Source organism: Parus major, chromosome 20 (assembly GCF_001522545.3).
Source record: "Parus major isolate Abel chromosome 20, Parus_major1.1, whole genome shotgun sequence".
NCBI classification, from domain to species: domain Eukaryota; kingdom Metazoa; phylum Chordata; class Aves; order Passeriformes; family Paridae; genus Parus; species Parus major.
The window spans coordinates 8,300,700-8,319,141 of NC_031788.1; the positions used below are offsets into that span (position 1 = coordinate 8,300,700).

The 18,442-nt window shown below is 45.7% G+C and overlaps 1 protein-coding gene across 2 annotated transcripts; it reads left to right on the forward strand.

Annotated features, from left to right (window-relative positions):
• Positions 1 to 1,181: 1,181 nt before the first annotated feature.
• On the forward strand, positions 1,182 to 18,221 carry LOC107213056. 2 transcript variants are annotated; one of them, XM_033519164.1, is made up of 7 exons: positions 1,182 to 1,635; positions 11,167 to 13,202; positions 13,302 to 13,361; positions 13,554 to 13,904; positions 14,627 to 14,702; positions 15,116 to 15,202; positions 15,904 to 18,221. In XM_033519164.1, exons 2-7 carry the CDS (start codon positions 13,028 to 13,030, stop codon positions 16,349 to 16,351), a joined length of 1,197 nt encoding a protein of 398 aa, XP_033375055.1. In that variant the 5' UTR covers positions 1,182 to 1,635; positions 11,167 to 13,027; the 3' UTR covers positions 16,352 to 18,221. The 2 variants fall into 2 exon arrangements, with proteins under 2 accessions (XP_033375055.1, XP_033375054.1); XM_033519163.1 differs by lacking the exon at positions 1,182 to 1,635 and adding an exon at positions 10,924 to 11,036.
• The last annotated feature ends 221 nt before the right edge of the window (positions 18,222 to 18,442 follow it).

Genomic DNA, 18,442 nt, shown 5'->3' on the forward strand with positions numbered 1-18,442 from the left:
GAACCCAGCAGCTGGGCAAGTTAATCATTGTAATAAGTGATAAATTAACCTGTTCCACTCTCCTTTGCATGGGTGTGATGAGCATTAAGAAAACCAGTGAGCCCTTGCCAAAAGCTTGTTCTTTGCTAGGGAGGAGGGAGAAAAATATTGTTTGCAGTAGATAAAGTAACTCTGCTTCCCCAGGAAGAGGAAAAGAGACAATTAAAGATGTGAGTGCTGCATAGAATAATTTGCACAAGGATGTATCTTGGCTGCTGTTCAGGAAGCGATAGACCACGCTACTCCTGATATTTATTTTTCTGGATTTCTGACACATGATACAAGAAACTCTTGATTAAAAAAAAACCAAAACACCTCGTGGGCAGGGAATGAAAGGTGGGGAGGCATTTTTTCCTTTCTTTAGGCTGCCTCTTGCTTTTGTTTCCTTCAGAGGTCTCACTTCATTTCTGCTGTTGTTTGGAGCACGTGCTTACCTCCCTCCTGATCCCCTGGGCTTGTTTAGGCTCTGGGTGTCATGGACACTATTAACTGTGGGGTTTTTTTTTCTCTCCATCTACCTCTGTTTCTTCAAGTGCTTTACCTTCATTTACCTGTTGGAATGATGGATTTTTCTCACCTTTTATTAGTGCTTTATTAGTGCTTTTTTCTGTGTTTCCTTCATTCTGTAAAGCCAACTCTTCACTTGCCCTGTGGCTTAGATGCCACAGTTATGGGAGCATTTTTTTCTTTCTCTACTGCTTGTCTGAGCTTTCACAGGGAGCTGAGAGCTCTTTTGGGTTAAACTTGTCTCATTTCAGTGCCTTCCTTGATGCTGCCTGTGCACTTGGGTACTTTCAGGGAATAAAGTCTCGGTGCAGAGATCACAGTTGTGAAATGATGGCTCTTTTGGAGAGGACAAGAATGCTGTCATCAGTCTTTTCAAGGGTAAATTGATCACCTTGCTTAGGGGAGAAACAGGCTCGGATCAGCACAGAGGTGACTGTTGCAGGTACCCAGGTTTGGAGGGAAGGGTGCAGCTCCTAGGGCTGTGTTTGTGTGGGGCTGTAGGGCTTGTGTTGGGTCCCTGGGGCACTGGGAACACCTCACTGTGAGATGCACATCAGGAAATGGGTGTACAAAGGGCCTGAAGTGTGACCAGCTTTGGTGAAGGTTTCCATAGGAAAAAATATTTTTACTGGGATTTTGGACAATTTGAGACTCCTTCTCATATCCTTTGCCTGATGAACATTCCCCCTGTGCAAGAGTGTGGGGAATCCTGAGCTCACAAGATGGAAATCCCTGGTAAATTTGTTTTGGTTTTGGTTTTTTTTCTATTTTTCGATGCTGTCATCCCAGCAGGAGTCAAGAGTAAGAGAATATGTGCAACCTGCCTGTCTTTGACTTCGTGACAGGAACGATGCCATGGGGAAGCTGGTCAGAGGAGCATCACTGCTCTGTCCTCAATTTTCCTTCACAACTGAGGATGATTTAAAAACCGAGGCACAGCCAAGACCTTTCCTCCTCCTGTGCTCATCAAGCAATCACCGCTCATCACCCCTCTGCTTCAAACACCTCATTTGCATCTGGCTGACCTTGACTCCCCTCCGTGGATGGGAAGATGAAGAGGTGGAAGTGTAAAAGATTGGGATTTTATGGGTGAGTTGTGAAATAGTGGTTGGTGCAGGCTGGTTTTATGGAAACATCGAGTGCTGTGCCATGGAGGATGAGAGTAAATGGATTAAACAGGAGATGAAAAGGGGAAGGCACCTGGTTAGCTATTGTTGAAGAAAATGTGGAAAGAAAATACATGTAAGAAATATGTCAGAGATGGTCATTAAGTGAACTGCAGGTTCAGGGCTCTCTTAATAATTGGCCATATAGTGAATACTAGAAATGGCTTAAAAAGCCCTTAAGTGACTGAGGACTTTTAGTGAATGGTTGGGGGGAAACAAAGGAATACTGATTCTGGCAGAACTTTTATTCTAATTTAAGCATGAGCCTCTTCCTGAGATAACAGCTGCTTCGAATAAACTGAAATATCTTCTCCATTAGCTCTGGCAGGAGCTGGATAAAACTCTCATTCAGGTAAACTTTAATCCAACATATATCTGTAGAATAATAAATCTAATGGGAACCATCAACCTGTTGTATGAGTAAGGATGGTGCTTAGGGCAAGAAGAAAGAGTAATTAGGAGTAGACAAACTATGAATTATAGTGGGGAAATTATAATTTATGCTGGTTTAGGGGGAATACTTAACTAAGCTAAGCTAAAAGTCTACCTTCATTGCAGGCTAAGCTTTATAATAGAATTCTACTAGAGGAAATTTAGTAGTCCTGGGTTCCAAACAGACATTTAGATACAAGTTTACCTCTGGTTTGAGAAAGCTCAGAGCTTGAGCAGCATTTTATGGCTTTGGTCTTGACCCTTGGGCAATAAAAGCTCCTGTAAAATTAATGCCAAAGCTATAGCTTCCACAAATTTCTAAGAGTTCCAATGGAGAAAGGTTCACCTGGAATTTGGAGACAGCTTCTCAGAGAAGAACATTTCAAATGCTATTAAACTCCCTTTTATTGGGGAGTAAATTTCATACCCCAGTCTATCAGTCTGACACATTCTTCGAGAAGAGACAAACTTTACAAGCCACTTTAAAAATAATTTCACAGGTCTGCAGCTCTGAGAACATTAATAAAATTAAATGGCTTTTCACCCTGCAGTAGCCAGTAATTATGATTGTCTGCAGGCAGACTAATGAAGCCAGCTGTTAGCAAGGTAATGAGAGTTTAAACCAGCCCTCTTCTCCACAGACACATCCCTTTTCTGTCCCTGATCATCCTGCACCCAATGCTTCCCAGAGAAGTTTGGTGTTGCTTGATGTTCAGGTTAAAACTGCTGTGTTTTGTAAAAGTGGTGATGCATTTCTCTGAGGCGGTGCTTCACGTGGGCTGGGGTCACATCACAAAGTCCAGTTTCTGCAGGAGCTGGGGAGCATGGAGAGGTTTGATAGCACAGCATGGCAAAACTGGAATGGAGGGATTCTGCTTTAGTGTGTCCCTCAGTGGCAGACAGCCTTAGTTATTGACAAACCTTTGGTTCAAAGATAAAATGTTGCTGCTTTACCTCTAATCTTGGTTGCTTGCAATACAGTTTTCCCCAGCAGTTAAGATAATTGTTTTTCTGTTTCTTTCAGTAGTCTGTCATTTCAGGTGACCTTTAAAGGTCCCTTCCAGCCCAAACTATTCTATAATTCTTTAGATACATGATGAATAGCAACATGTATTTTACCCTCATTATCCACGATATTACATCATGTCTGGCCTTTTGGGGTTCTTTCTCCTCCAGGTCCTTGTGACTCTGCTCACTCCTATATGTTCTTAATTTTTTCTATTACATATAAGTGAACATTTTCAGTTCTGCCACCCATGTTTTGACCAAGTTTTCTGTGACTCACTGCACCAGACATCAGGTCAGTCCAAAGACCATTAGGAAGTATCCAGCTGTATTTCCTCTTCTTCCCTCTGTGAAAACAACATGCTGCTGTTTTGAGCACTTTGGCTTTCTGAGCTCCCTTATGTGTCCTGATCCTTTTCTGGGTAACTAGAGAGATATCAGGATTAAATCCTGCCTCAGCTCTGTGGTCTGGCTTTTGAAGAGCCCCAGTCATCCTCTCCTGCTCATCTCATTCCAGCCTTGATAGAAATATTAGGCCTTCATGGATCGTTGTTCAACTTTGTGCATTCTGGCACTGCTTTTCAATGAAAGTTTTTGAGTATTTGAAAGGTTTCCTGGTGTGGGAATGACAATCCTCAATCCTAATGCTTGATGGGGCTTGCAGTTGCCTGAGTTGTGAAGCCTCCTGAAAAATGATCATCCATTGTTTGTTCTTTTTTCCTTGACTTTTCCTTGAGTGTTTTCATCAACAGATTACAAGGTTTTGGGATGCCTTTTCAAAGGGAATTTTAATGAAACTCCTGTCTGGCATTTCAGAGGGGAACAGTGGTTTGCTTTTTTTTCACCAGCACCTGCTTACAATCCAATTAGCTATCTGCCTTTAATTAACCATAATATATTCCAAGAGAGCAGAATAACAACGGAACAAAATCAAGTGGTGACGTCTCTGTGACTGAACCTGGACTTCCCCTTTCCCAGGTGCAGGATTTTGGGCAGCCCTGTAACCCTTTCCTGTCCACTTTGAGCTCTGCCATGCAGCACCTTGGATTTCTGGGGAAGAAAAAGCATCCAGTGCCTCAGCTCCAGGTTCAGACTTGTACAGTCCCCTGCAAATCAAAAGGCCAGTGGGTATTTCTGCCTGACTCTCTGGCTTGAGCGTCTCTGGGCTGTCTCCTCCACTTGAGGGGCTTAAATCTGTTCTTTTCTCACCTCCTTATCTGCAGGTTTCTTGGTGGAGGCTTTTGTAAACAGGAGAGTATGGCAGGAATGCTGGAAGGAAACAGTTATATCCAGGGTCTGGCTTTAGGTAGTTGATTCATCCCTTAGCTGCTGGGCCTTTAAATTCTTTAAACTCCACAGGTTACCAGTATGTTACCAATATGTTACCAATATGGGTCTGAGGCAACTCTGAGCTTCTGGGCTTTTCCTGTGTTAGCAGAATAAACCATTACACTTCTAAACTGTGCACATCAGTGCTAACCCAAGGCTTCACCCCTCTCATTACAAACATGAGGGGATGGTTGCTTATACTGCTCATCTCTGTCTCTGGAAGAGAGGCATTCAAAGAATTGGGTGCCCATAAGATTCTGGTTGTGAGCTTTCCTCAAAAACGTGGTGAGAGGAGGTGTGTAGGACTCATTTCTTCAGAAGGACAGGAGAAACCACCGAAGGCTCCCCCTAAAGGGCCTCCTTATCCAGCAATCTGACACAGATTTCCTTCTGAAGAGCTTTGTAATTTGTCCTTATTTTGTTCTATGTGTGATTTAATGAAAGGCTCTTTCTCTACTGTAATTGAGCTCTTAATCTCATCTGAAAAGCAGAGCACAATCCCTTCAGAGATGGTGTTTGAGTAACAGCCTGTTTGTGTTTCCTCTGCCGTGGTGTTGCTCATGTCTTTATTTAAGAGCATAAAATAAACAGATTTCTCTGAGTCAAAAATACATCCATTATGCCACACAGAGAAGTTTGAATAGGAAACTCTTCCACTGCCACACTGAGCAAGCAAGATCTTCCCTGCTTCTGCAAAGAATATGAAGAAGTGAGTTTTCCTTAGCGAGCACCTGAGGCCTCATGCAGGTGATGCTCAGCAAATGGAACATGGGCATGGTGACTGTCAGCAAAACTATTGGCTCTGGGCAGGTTAAAGTTGGCAGGAGATAAGAGTGGAAAGTCAAAACAACAGGATGCTGAATGGGTCATGTTTTATCTCACCATGCATGGCAGATATCCTAATTTAAAGCCGTGCTGTCTTCCCAGATTCTGCCTCTCTCCATTTTGATCCTGCCCTTCCACCCATCCTGTAAAGATCTCCATTACTGGAGTAATTGGCATGATTGGATTAGCCTTCGATGTGATGAGCAGTGGATTTTTGTAGTTAACACGCCTATTTAAAGTGCCACAATTAAAAGATCAATTTCTTCTTTCCTGGAGAAGAAATTAATGAAAAATCTTTTTATGGACTGAGTGTACGAAGCTAAAGAGGTAGAAGATGGAAATGAGATTGTCTTCTGAGAGGAATAAATTTGTCAATTTAGCAAATTAGAGAGAATTTGCTTTCACCTTTGAAGTAGTCAGGTACCAAAATGATGCCACTTTGAGTAGGCAGGCCTGGGATGGGAATTGCTCCTGTGGGTTTTGAGAAATCTATTCACACAAGAGCCCATTTGCCTGTGCCAGCCCTGGAAGCAGGGCCTGGAGAGAGACAGCTGGTCAAGGACAATTTCTCTGCCTGATTTTACAGCATGTTTGACAGAGCTTTCCATTCTCTTTGATCCCTGTGGATGGTGTCCTGGATGAGACCATCCTGCCACGTGCTGCCTGTGTGGTGGCACCGAGGTGGCCTTGCAGGAGACACCCGGGCCTGCAAGGCCTCTGTGCCCTCAGCCAAAGCTCTGACAGCTTAGAGGGAAATTAATGAGCTATTCAGCAGCATCAAAGGCCCTGTGAGAAATAATTAGTGCTGTGGCCACATGAGGAGAAATCAGAGGGTTTCATGCTTTTGGCAGAGGATCAGGCTCTGCTGCAGAAACTCTCCTTTAGAGTGTGGCAGCCCAAGGCATCAGGGAGAGAGGTGAGGTTCCGCCAGGCCTCTTGTCCAAAATCAGCCCAAAACACATTCCCTCCTAATGCAAATAACTTCCTTTTGATGCCTTCTGCCAGAAAGAGAAAAAATTGTGAGGGGAAACACCAGCCCTGAAATGCTGAGGAAAAAGAGCTCTGTTGCACAGGGATGCCATGGTGGGGACTGGCAGCAGCGTGTGCCAACCAGAGAGTCCCTTCTGCAACTGCTAACGTGCTCCTGATTTCATTTCATTAATTAGCAGCGGGGGAGAATCTGGAATCAGAGCTGTGCTGCTCGAGTAACAGGAAACAAGACGTTCTCTCGGTGCTGGGGCTGCTCTCAGGTGCTCGTGGCTGTCTCAGAGGAGAAGCAGGAGCAGCTGGAGGCACCCTGCCAGCTCAACACTCAGATTTGCTGCCCCCAAGCACAGACCTCACATCCCTGCAGCACTTTTCCATCCAGGAATGGTGTGGAAAAGGGTGGCAAGCCCCTGGCGATGTGATGAGATGAATTTTCCACATCAGCCCTTTTGTGCTGCGTTATTTCCTCCTGTTGTGAGATGATGTGCTGGGATCCCTTGCAGTGGGGATTGTTACTGGGTGACACATTATGGTTTTTTTTCTGCTTTTTGGCCGTGATTTTGTGACACTAAAGCTTGTGCTTTATTGAAAAAAATGTGGTCAGTCCTGCCACTTTTTCAGGAGCTGCTGAGATACCTAAAGTTAAGCAGGTTGATATTTCCCAGGTACCTTCAGCTGTAATTACAATGTTAAATACTTTCTTCCCTTTCTGTCTCATGGGAATGATCTATTGTTTAATTTCTGGTACCTCCTTAGTTTGGTTAATTCCTGCTAGTCCCCTTCACATCCCCTTGAATACTAAAAAGAGGCTAATGCTAAATACTTGAGAGAATCAGAAAAAGGATTGGGGATATTAAAAAGCCATAATGTATTGCTGCCCTCCCTCAATTAAAGTTCCTTCCCTTTTTTTGGGTGATCTTTTAACCCCCCCTTTTTTTTTTCTCACTCACTGTGCTGCTGCTGTCTTATTGCCAAGCTCACAAAGGAACCCCAATATATCAGCCAGCCAAGCAGATAGGGAAACAGATGTAAATCACAAATGTTTGATAAATACAGAGAGCTTGGAAAATAAAAGGGTTTACAAGATGGTTGGAAACTGCTATGGTGAAAAGAAAGGGGATTTGGGATGGGATTACAAAGGGGATTCTTCTTTTTCTGAAAAGAAATAAAATACCTTGGTATCTAAAAAATGTATTACTTAATTCAGGGCAATTATAGAGGAGGAATAAGAATTTGCATTAGGGAAATGGGAAACTCCTACAGCCAGTGGACTCTCTGCAGAGCCCATTGCAAAGTTGTGCCCGGTGCATTTAGGCTCTGATTTTCTCATTTTTTTCTTGTCTCTGTCACATGAGGAATAACAGGGAAGAGCTCGAACCCAGGAAGGCATTTAACAGGTGTAGTAGGTAGGACTTGCTGCCCTCATGGTGGCTTTGCTCCCCATGTCTGTGTAACTGAGCTTCTTTCTGGCCTGTTAGAAAACAGACATTAATTAAAAAGCAGTTAACTCTAGCCTCATTAGTGCAGATCGTACTTCACTGTTCCCTGGAACACAGGCAGAGGTGGGACTTGTACTTGTTTCATTAAAAATACAGAATGCCACCGGGTGGACACTCTCGGGTACAGACAGTGCCTTATGCTCCAGAGTTTGTCCTCATGGAATGAGAAACTGTCCCCCAGATCCATCCTAATGACTCCATCAGCCACCCCAGACAGGGCTGGTTACAAGGGACAGGGTCTCTGTCCATCACTTGCCCTGGCAGTGCTGATCCCTCCTGGTGATGCCTTCTCCTTCTCCCAGCAGCATGGAAGGGATGCAGAGCTGCTCTCAGGAAAGCACAAGGATTGAGGGTTCCTGTGTCATTTCATTATGTTGGTAAGAATTAATGAACCATGTAGCTCTTGTTTCTCAATTATTGAACTCTGGCTGCTTTCTGGAAATGGTGAAGGATGTGGAGCTGCTGGAGGCAGTCCAGAGGAGGCCATGAAGATGCTCAAGGAGCTGGAGCAGCTCTGCTCTGGAGGCAGGCAGAGAGAGCTGGGACTGTTTGGCTTGGAGAAGAGAAAGTTCCAGGGAGACCTTTGAGCTCCTTCCAGTGCCTAAAGGTGCTCAAGGAGACCTGGAAAGGAGCTTTGGACAAGGGTCTGGAGTGACAGAACAAGGGGAATGGGTTCAACCTGCAAGAGGGCAGGTTTAGATGGCTATTGGGAAGAAATTCTTTGTGAGGGTGGTAAGGCTACTCCATCCCTGGAGGTGTTCCAGGCCAGTTGGGCAGGCTTGGACCAACCTGGGATAGTGGAAGGCAGGGGGATTGGAATGAAATGGTCATTGAGTTCCTTTCTAGCCCAAACCATTCTAGGATTCTATGACTGGGCTGCTGGACCAAGCCAAAAGAAGAGCTACATTGCCAAGGTTAAGTGAAAAAGGGGATTTAAACCACCTGTGTTTGCACTTTAAATCCCTCCAAACATCAATTAAGGTTGTTCGGATAAAGACCCAGACAGTGCTCAAACAGCTGCTGGATCTGTTCCCCGGGTGAGTCTCTGGGCAAGATCACAAAGGAACCTTTGTTCTCTTCAGCTGTGGCTGAAATCTAAATCTCAGAGAGGGTGACATGCTGCCACCGGGGGCCACAGTGTGGGACTTGTGTTCAAAAAAATGGGAGATGCAGAGGAGAGGTTCCTGAATACAGTAACTCTACCTACACCAAGAACTGAGCCATCTGCCCAGGGATTTCATATTTACCAACTGGGACGGAAATCTAATCAGGGCTTGCTAATTTTCATGAAGTCAAACACCTGAGGTTCACTTCAGACTTGCATTTTCATGGAATAATTCAACACAAACACTGTATATTTATACACAGGCACTTGACTTTTCTGTTGTTTGATGAGACTACAATTTGTCTTCCTCCTGTGGTTCCTGCAATTCTTCCTCTCCTGCAGTTTTCAGTTGAATTACCAACCTCTACCCCAGGAATATTCATCTGTTATGTTTTGGATATTGTTGTTCTTCAATGGAAAGCAAACAATGCTAGTTTAAGCCAGCTCTCTTCCCAGGCAGATTTTATTGGACCCAAGTCCTGCCCCTAACTAGAATCCAATCTCATCTCCATTGTTGTGTATCTCTATTATTTTTCTCCTTGTCATTGCTTTTCCATTTCTTATTACTATGCAGCTCTCAGTCTTGAGCAACATCATTCAGAACTCCACAGAAGTCACATACTGCTACTTTTCTATTCATATCTTCTTGTTACCTAATCCCAACAAGCTCTCTATTCAACATCTGCTTTTACCTGGGATGACAGGTGCATTTTTAGCTATAAATATTGCAAATCAGGGATGCAGAATTTTTCTTACTCTGTGAATCTGATCAAGGTCCTTTTCTAATGTGTCACTGAACATCTGAATTCTCCCTTTCTCCCAACAACCTCCAGTGCTGTTTTTGGCTAAGATAAACCAGACAGTGCTGTTTTGGAATTGCTCCCTATCTGTTTTTCCATCTCACCCAGTGGCTGGGGTAGGATGGCTGGTTGGGTTGTGCAGACAACCCTCTGCACCTTCCCCTGCTGGTGTCCTGCCTGGCTCATGGCAGGCTGGATGCCACATGGGATCCATCCTTTGCCATGCCATGTGGTCCTCCATGCAGTAGGGATAAAAAGCCCAGCATTAGGGAACCCCAGCTGCTGCAGCAGTGATGTTTTTGGCAGAAACACAGAGCTGTGCATGGCCAGCTTCATGTCTGCACTGGTGTGAGCACCAGGCCTGACCTGCTGAGCCCAGTGCCAAGATCAGTGCTCACCCTGGCTGGGACATTGTGTCAAGGACCTTTTCAATAATCTTTTGGCTTGGAAAAGCTCTCTAAGTTTATGGAGTCCAACCATTCCCCCAGCACTGACAAGCTCACCAGTAAACCATGTCTCCAGCTGCCATATCCCACTTCTTTTAAATCCCTCCAGAGACGGTAATTCCAGTGCCCTGGGCAGCCTGTGCCAGTGCTGGACAACCCTTTTGGTGAAGAAATTTTCCCAAAATCCCATCTAATCCTCCACTGGTACAAATTGAGGCAGTTTCCTCTTTTCCTGTTGGTTGTTACCTGGGAGAAGACTGTGCACACACACAGAGGGACAGAGGGCCACGTGGCATGGGAATTCCCTTTGACTCCTCAAGGAGAAACCCATGTGGATGGTCCTTTTTTTTTTTTGCACAGCAGGTAAAAAACTGAAGCAGTGAGATGTATCTTAACCAGGGAGAAATCTGGAGGTGGGGGGAGAAAGATGCTTTGAAAGGGGATAAAACTTGCTGCCAGGCTTTGCTCTGTGAGCAATTCCAATTTCTTTCTCTCTGTTTTGTTTTTTTTTTCCTCTTTCTTTTGGTGCTGTGTTATTCCTCCGTGGGCAGGAGGCTGCAGGCATTTCAATTTTCTTCAAGTCCTTGTTTCAAAAAGGGCCCAAAATATGTTCTCTTCACAGAGGCAGTAAACAGCAAGTGCACAATGCAGCTTCTCTAAGCCTCTCTTTTCCTGTCTCAGGGAGAAAGGAATTCTCCAAGCCCTAGAGCCTGACTCACTCGCTGTGTGAGCATGAATTAACCAGGAATGTTCGAGAATTATTCCTGAATAATTCATGAACCTGAATTAATCATGCATTTTCATGAATTATTCATGAATAACTCATGGAAATGCAAGGTTTATTCATGCTCCAAAAAACCCAAGGCTTTTTCTCTTCTCTTCTGCTCTCTCTCCCTGTAAGAAACAGACCTGAAACAAGCTAAGGAAAAAAAATAATATATGTATATGGGAAAATAACAGGAATAATAATGCTGAAACAAAACAACCAGGAAAAAAGAAAGCAAAAGCAATTTTTTTTCTTTGCAGTGGGGACAGCAGGTGGGAGCTTTCCAAGCCAGACAAAGGAGACCTGACAAGGAACTGTGGTGAAGGGACAAGCCCAAGGCAAGGAAGTGTCCGGTCGCCTCCTCTCCTGGAACAGGCAGCAGAGACCTGGAGAGACAGGAGACATCTTGCAAGACTCAACACCTGGAGCAGTGCTAACCAGGCAAGGAGCAGCTCTGTTGCTATCAGGATTGTGATCTCTTTTTTTCTCTCTCTGTTTGTGTGTTCATGTAGTTTTGTTGTGTTCATATGGGTAAATGAACAACTGGTTTGGGGAAGGAAGATCAGTGTGTTTTCCTTAAATGTTAAAGGAAAACCCCTCCAGAGAGCTGTTTGGGCTGGGGTTGTTTGCTGTTTGGAATGCAGAGCTCTGTTTCTGAGAGGGAGAGGGCTCAGCTATGCATTTATCCCATTTTGTGCTCTGTAGCCTTCCCTGTGTTTTTGAGAGGGCTGGGGCAGCTGCCTGCTGCAGGGAAGGGGATGTGGGGAGCACACAGATAATTTGTATGTGGTGCTTCCTGATAAAATCAATGCTAGGGTGTGGAGAAAACAGTGAGGAGAAAAGGGTTGGAGAAAACCAGGTGTGAGACTGTGCCAGCAGGGCAGAGTGGCAGGTTTGGGGAGAGTTACGGCTCCTGCAAGGAGCTTTGCTGCAGCTGATGGTGGTGGAGGTGGGAAAGGACAAAGTTTTCCAGGGTGAACTTGAATCTTCCAGGTGAGAGGAATCAAACCCAAGCAGGACTTTATTGGGGGTGTGGAGAAAAACCAAGAAACTGAAATAAATCGGGTCCTAGATGCCTTTCCTGTCACCTTGTCTCTGGTCCAGCTCTCCTTTGCCTGCCCCAGCTCCCTCCCATCTTCTTTGGACACTGTGGCCATTCTCCACCTGGTGTCCAGTACATGGGCTCAGCCAGAACCCTTCTGCCAAATCCTGCTGCTGAGCAGAGCAGGCAGGACTGGGGTGATGCTCTGCCAGAGCCCTTAGGAGCTGGAAAGAAACCCCTCCTGAGCTCAGCAGCCCTCAGCTCCTCAGCTGCTCCTCTGGCACAGGAGGTTTTGGAAATCACCACCAGCCTGGCTCTCTAGTTTCTCCAGTGATTGAAGTCCACAGCTCCAGGAGCAGAAAGACATCTCAGTGGGCAGAGCAGTGGGTCAGGACTTAGGATACAGCTCCTTGCAGCTTTGTTGTTTGACTGCCTTACACATATCTATCACTGGTCTGTGCCTCAGTTTCCCCATGGGTGAAATGAAGGGAATTTTCTGTTCTCCTTATCAGAACATTTTGATGTTTACTGGGGAAAAAAATTGTGCAGGCAAAGGAATGATCTTTTCCTGGAACACCTCTGGGTTTTTTTGAGTCTCTTCTCTGCACTGCCTTGATATCACAGAGACAGCCCTGCACTGGAGCAAACTGCTGTAGATCCACTGAAGTGATTTGAGCTGTGCTGGTTCACAGGGGGAGAGGAACCAGCCTGTGTCTGCTCAGTGGCTTGTTCAGCATCTGTGTCTGCTGTGAGGGCTGGCCCTGCCTGATCCCAGGTGAGACCTGGCATGGCCATCACTGCCAAGGATGCTTGGATGCACTGAAGGCATGTGGGGCTGTGCTCAGTCAGACCCAAGGCAGCCTCCCAGCAAAGGGCTTTAGGATGAGGCAAGCTCAGAAGGGTGGGAATGGGAACAGAGAAATAACTGGTAGAGGAAATGCAGGGCCAGGTATTTTACATCTTCAGGTTGTGCTGCCCCAGGTAAAGCACTGCTTGTGGACACTCCCAACCACCGGGGAGCCCAAACCCCTGCGGTGACATTCCCATACAGTTCCCTCTGCTCCAGGTGGGCAGCTCTGATGTCAGCCAAGCTCTACGTGCTCATCAGCTGGCCCGACGGCAGCCGGGTCATCAACATGGAGAACATCAAGGAGCCCCGCAAGCCCTTCCACCTCTACACGGTGGGGGAGCAGGTCCTGGCCCGCTGCCCCGGCTTCAGTGGGCTGTACTGGGGTGTGGTGGAAGGCATAAGTGGTAAGTGACACCCCCCTGGCCTGGGTTTGCAATTTGGGGCTGCTCAGAGGCAACCTTCCAAGAAGGAGTTTAGTGCTGAAAGATCTTCTCTTCCCACAGAGCACAAAGATATTTTGGAGAAGAAGCTGCTGGAAGATCGGCAGCTCCTGGAGAAGTTAAGTGAGTAAGGGCTTTTGAGCACTGCAACTTTCTATCTCCATGGGGCTTTTTGGGTGGGAGGATGCTGAGCATGTTGTAGTCCCATCATAAATTTCACATCACTGCAATTGGTGTACAAAGCATTGGGTGGGAGTGGAAGATACACAACCTTGCTGCCCCACTGCACATCATGAGTATCTCCCTTCGTTTCAGAAGAGGAACCAGCTGTCCACAACATGATGCCATCCCCACCAAAAAAATCCAGGAAAACCTTTCCAAAATGGACCCCAGGGAATGCATCCAGGAAATACCCCAGTGACAAGACCTATCCTGCAAAGCCACTGCTGAGGGTGGCTGAGGCCAGCCTGCCTCTTGATGCTGGCAGCTCCTCTGTCCTCAAGGACAGACGTGTCCTGGGAAGTGTGGCAGGAAGCCCTCGCCTGCTGGCAACTCCCTCCCAGCCAGCCAGTGCCTTCACACCTCCATCCACCTTCATCACCATGGCCCTGCCAGGGCAAGGAGCTTCCCAGACTGAAGAGGACAGGGCTGGTCTGGGTGCCAGAGGTAAGCTTGGGTTCTGGCTCTGCTGCCTGGTCCTGAGTGTCAGGGTGGGATGGGGACTTGCAGAGCAGCCAGAAAACCTCTTCTTTGCTCTGGGGCTCTATGGGCTTTATCTCAGGGCTACAGAGGTTAGAGATGGCATTTTCTGGTCCTTCCCACCTGGGAGATCTCCTCCAGGAGGGCTGTCTGAAGGGTGATGCCTGTATGTAGTATATGGTCTCTGCTCTGTCAGGCACCAGCTCTGTCTCCTGGGCTAGCAGTTCCCTTCCCCAAGCCAAAAGACAGTCTGAATGAATGAATGCCTGCCTGAATAATTGAAATTCCCAAAAGCCCTGTGTCTCCATTAGTCAAACCATCTCAGATTTGCCTATTTCCCTATTTTTCCACCCACTACTACACCCATTAAATGTACTTATGAAAATATGCTGGTGTCTTATTTACCTGGTGACTAACAGCAGCATCCAGAAACACATTGGCTCTGCTTGCCTTGCCCCCACCAGATCTTTTGCAGTGAGAACATAAGCCCTTGAGATGCCACCTTTTTCAGATAACAAATCCCCATTGATCAGTCCTGGAGAGCCTGTCTGGATCACTGTTTATGCAAATGAAATAATGTGTTGCCATGCAATCTAGTGGGGGTGCTTAGATAATCTGTTCTGGAGACAGAGGGATTCAGGACCTTTCCAACAGCTGATTCTTCAGCTTGTCTCTCACCCCTGCTGCAGATTATGTTGCCCTTCCAATGAAGAGAAAGTCAGATGGCATCTTGTCCCCATGCCAGCAGCAGATCTGTCTGAAAAGGTAACACCTGAAAGCACTGCAAGGACACCACACATATCAATTTCTGTCCACTCTGTCTCCATTCTCTGGCAGTGCTTGCTTTGAGAATGCTCATAGAGATTAACCCAAAGCTCAGAAGATAATATGAGTTTGTGTGGACACATACAGCAGAGAAATGAGCCTGTGCTCTGAAGTTCTGATTCCATGGTGAGTCAGTGGGAGGTCCCCCATATCTGTGCGCCAGGGGGATGAGCAGGAATTTGTCCACATGAAGAACCCCTCATCTTCCCTCTTAATCTATTTTATTCTTGTTGCAAATGAAACCAGAATTGACTTTGCTTTGATAATTCCAGATAATTCTCCTCAGGAATGAATATGAGGATGAGCACAAAGCTGTTTGTGGCAGTGCTGTTTAACTTGCTTGTTTCTTCCAGCCGTGAAGAGCGAAAGATTGATGCCTTGCAAGAGACCGATGGCTTTGAGAGGGTTCACAGAAATTTTGGTCCTGTTGAGATGGAAAGGTAATTAGCAAAAGAAGGCTCTTGTTCCTGTGTTTTCCTCCTCACTACAAGACTGAGCAGTGAGATCACAGATGGGTGGCGAAGTGGGGCAATTTTAAACTCCAAAGTTGCTGAGTGTCTTTACCATCGAGCCAGGTGTTACTGATTGTAGGGCTTGGATTTAGAGAAGCAAGAAGGCTCTGAAATAGTGCAGAAACTGCAAAGCTCTTGCCTATAACAATATTACATGGTGTGTGTTCCTTGTTTTATTGTTCATTACTTTGATGACCAGTATCCAGTGATAAAGTGATGCTAGGGACTGTTTTCTCCCAAAGAAATGTGTGTCAAAAAAATTCAAGTTATGGTTCTTGTACTGTCATTTCCCACAAGTCTGTTGTTTAATACCACAAATATGTGTGTCCTGGGACTTGCAAGACAGGCTTTATGTCTTTCCTTACAACTGAGAAGAAAATTGAGCGCCAAAGTCTCCATGCATGCATGTCAAGAGGGAGTTGAGGGTTAAACTGAACATCCCTGAGCACTGAAAAGTGCTCTTCTGCCTTATTCCTCACCCAGGAATAGCTGGAAGGGCTGATACTCTGTCAGAGAAGTTTTCCTGCCCTGCTTGAAGAAGGTGTCTAATCACTGCTTGGGTGGAGGAGCAACATCCATAGCGAGGACACGGTCTTCTTGCCTTTACACAAGCAAATTTAATTTTTCAGGGCAGAGAAGATAGAGCAGCTGGAGAGGATGGTGTTGGACCTCCAACAGGATGTCCTCTCTCTGAAGAAGAAGGTGCAGAGGCTGGAATCCCTGTCCTTCCAGGAGGAGCCCCACCGACAGCCGTGTGAGGTGGTGGAGCTCTTCAATGGCTACACCAAGGAGCAGCTCAAAGAGACCATCAGGTTTGACCAGAAAATCAGCACAGCCTGCAAGACCCTGCTCTACAAACTCTTCACCTCTGACTACATCCAGAGCCACTCCATCACGGGGCGCAGGGGCAACACTTTCCGGGAGGCGAAGCCAATGATGGACGAACGCTGCATCAAAATCATCAGGGTGCTGCTGAAGCAGAAGTTTGGGGATCACCTCAGTGACACTGTGATCACAGAGAAGATCCAGAATGTGCAGAAAGCCCTGAGGCAGAAGTTTAAGACAGAATGTCTCTGAGGTGTGGGGGATTTGGTGTCTCCTCCTGCCATTCCTGTGTGTGTCCCTGAGCAGCCTTCCCAAGAAAGATGAGCTGAGCAGCTGCTGCTCAGTAGATTTCCCCCAAGGAGCCTACTCAAGTGAACCATGTGCTAGACACAGCTCAAACACTGCCAAACCTCTGCCTGCATTAACTGAGCAGGAATCTGGCCTAACTTGGCTCAGTTTTTGCACTCTACAAGTTCCTTCACATCCAGTCTGTGTGAAAACCTCACTGTGGGTGTTTGGAATCACCTCCATGGAATCACCTCCGTGACTCTGATGATGTGCTCAAAGGCTTCAGGGCTCCATTTGAGTCCAAGAATGGGTCAGGAAGGTAGCCCTGTTCTGCACTGCAGAAATGTTGGCTTTGGGATGGGGAATCCAGCTGCACACAGTCTGTCACCCAGTGTGGCTTCTCTCTCTCTGCCTCTGGTTGCCTCCTTCTGCCTGTGGGACAATATTTACTCTTTTCTCACATTGAATGTTTTATTTTCAGCAGTAACAGAAAGGCAGACTCATTAAAATGACACCTTAAAACATTCAGAAAAAGATAAGTTGATTTTTTCCCGTCTGTTTTAATGTAGCCATATGGAAGAGTTTTCTTCCCTAACAAAAGCCTGCTGAACAAGAGAAGGGGTCACCCATGGAAGTTACATTAATTTTCCTTTTGAGATTATTTCCATACAGGAGAAATCCCTTACATTTTTTTGACATAAGAGTGAGGGATGGAGGACAAAATATGGCCCAACTTTGCTTCAAAGATATAAATGTTGTGGACACTGTCACCATTATTTAAATACAGCATTATTGTCCTAGATAAGAAATACCAAGTACAGCCAGACACTTTGCTGAGGGACTATAGAGAAGGTCTAGAAAGATACATCTTCTCCTAAATAATTCAGAGCTGGAGTGTGGGTGGGTTAAAATTGTTCTAAGCATTAAAAGAATGAGATGCTGACACCAGTCCAGCACTTAACAGAAGTGCTGCAAAATACCAAACATTCCCTTTTACAGAGGCTTCTCAGACAAGAAATTTGTTTTCTCAACTTCATTTTTAAATTCCTGAGGAAAAGAAATATCATTGGGTTTGCATTAATCAAAAGATTTGGTTTAATTTATATGTTGTGTTGTGTTTTCAAGTATTTAATTTCCTCATAGTTACATGAGAAATAATAATGCAAAATAATTGTATTGGAGAAACAAGGAGCTGTTTTGAAAGGGAAAAAGAAAAAAAAAAAAGAAATGAGTTATTATCAGAATTTTCTTCCACCTTTAGCCTTTTTTGAGCTTTTCCATTAAAGTAGGGTTAATTCTGTGATGCATTTTAGTTTTGGAAGGAGATAGGCATGCCAATGTTTCTGGCACTATTTTCATCAGATGTCTCTAACAGTCATGTCAAATTGCAGCAGTAACAACTGAAGACATTCCTTCTCTTTTCCCAATGCGAATGCTTTTCCTAACTAATGTGCAAACACACTGTTGATGATTTCTCCTTCGTAGGGACCTTGACCTGAGCAGCAGCTGGAGCAGGTCTGCTGCTGTCACTTAGAGCCAAGAGTACATCCAGTCCTGGAAAACACACTGAAACTGAGCAGAACTTCCCCAAAAAACCTCCTCAGTGCAGAAACACACCTTGAAATACACCAGCCCTGCCAGAAAGATGGGGTCTTCCCACCACAGGCTTTAGGTTGGAATCACTGCTCAGGGAAATGCCCCCAGTGATGTTTTTAATGTTAACTTATCAAGGAGAAGATCAAGGAGGCACAGCCAGCCTTACCCTGCAGAACCTTAAAGCTCATCCAGTGCCATCCCCCTGCTGTGGACACCTTCCACTATCCCAGGTTGCTCCAAGCCCTGTCCAGCCTGGCCTTGAACACTTCCAGGGTTGGGGCAGCCACAGCTTCTCTGGGCAACCTGTGCCAGTGCCTCTCTCCATCTTCCCTCCTGAAATTCATTGCATCCCTCACCAAGCTGCAGCCTGCAAAGCCAGCTCACCAATGTTATTTATTAAAATAAGTGCTGCTGCTGTCCTCCCCCGCTGAGCCCCCTCTGATGAGCTGCAGATCATTA

Bases quoted from the DNA above. Each gene is read 5' to 3' on its own strand.
- LOC107213056 (XM_033519164.1), top strand. From the start codon at position 13,028: ATGTCAGCCAAGCTCTACGTGCTCATCAGCTGGCCCGACGGCAGCCGG. The intron at 13,905-14,626 runs GTAAGCTTGGGT...CCCCTGCTGCAG, and splicing joins GGCTGGTCTGGGTGCCAGAG to ATTATGTTGCCCTTCCAATG. The intron at 14,703-15,115 runs GTAACACCTGAA...TGTTTCTTCCAG, and splicing joins CAGCAGATCTGTCTGAAAAG to CCGTGAAGAGCGAAAGATTG.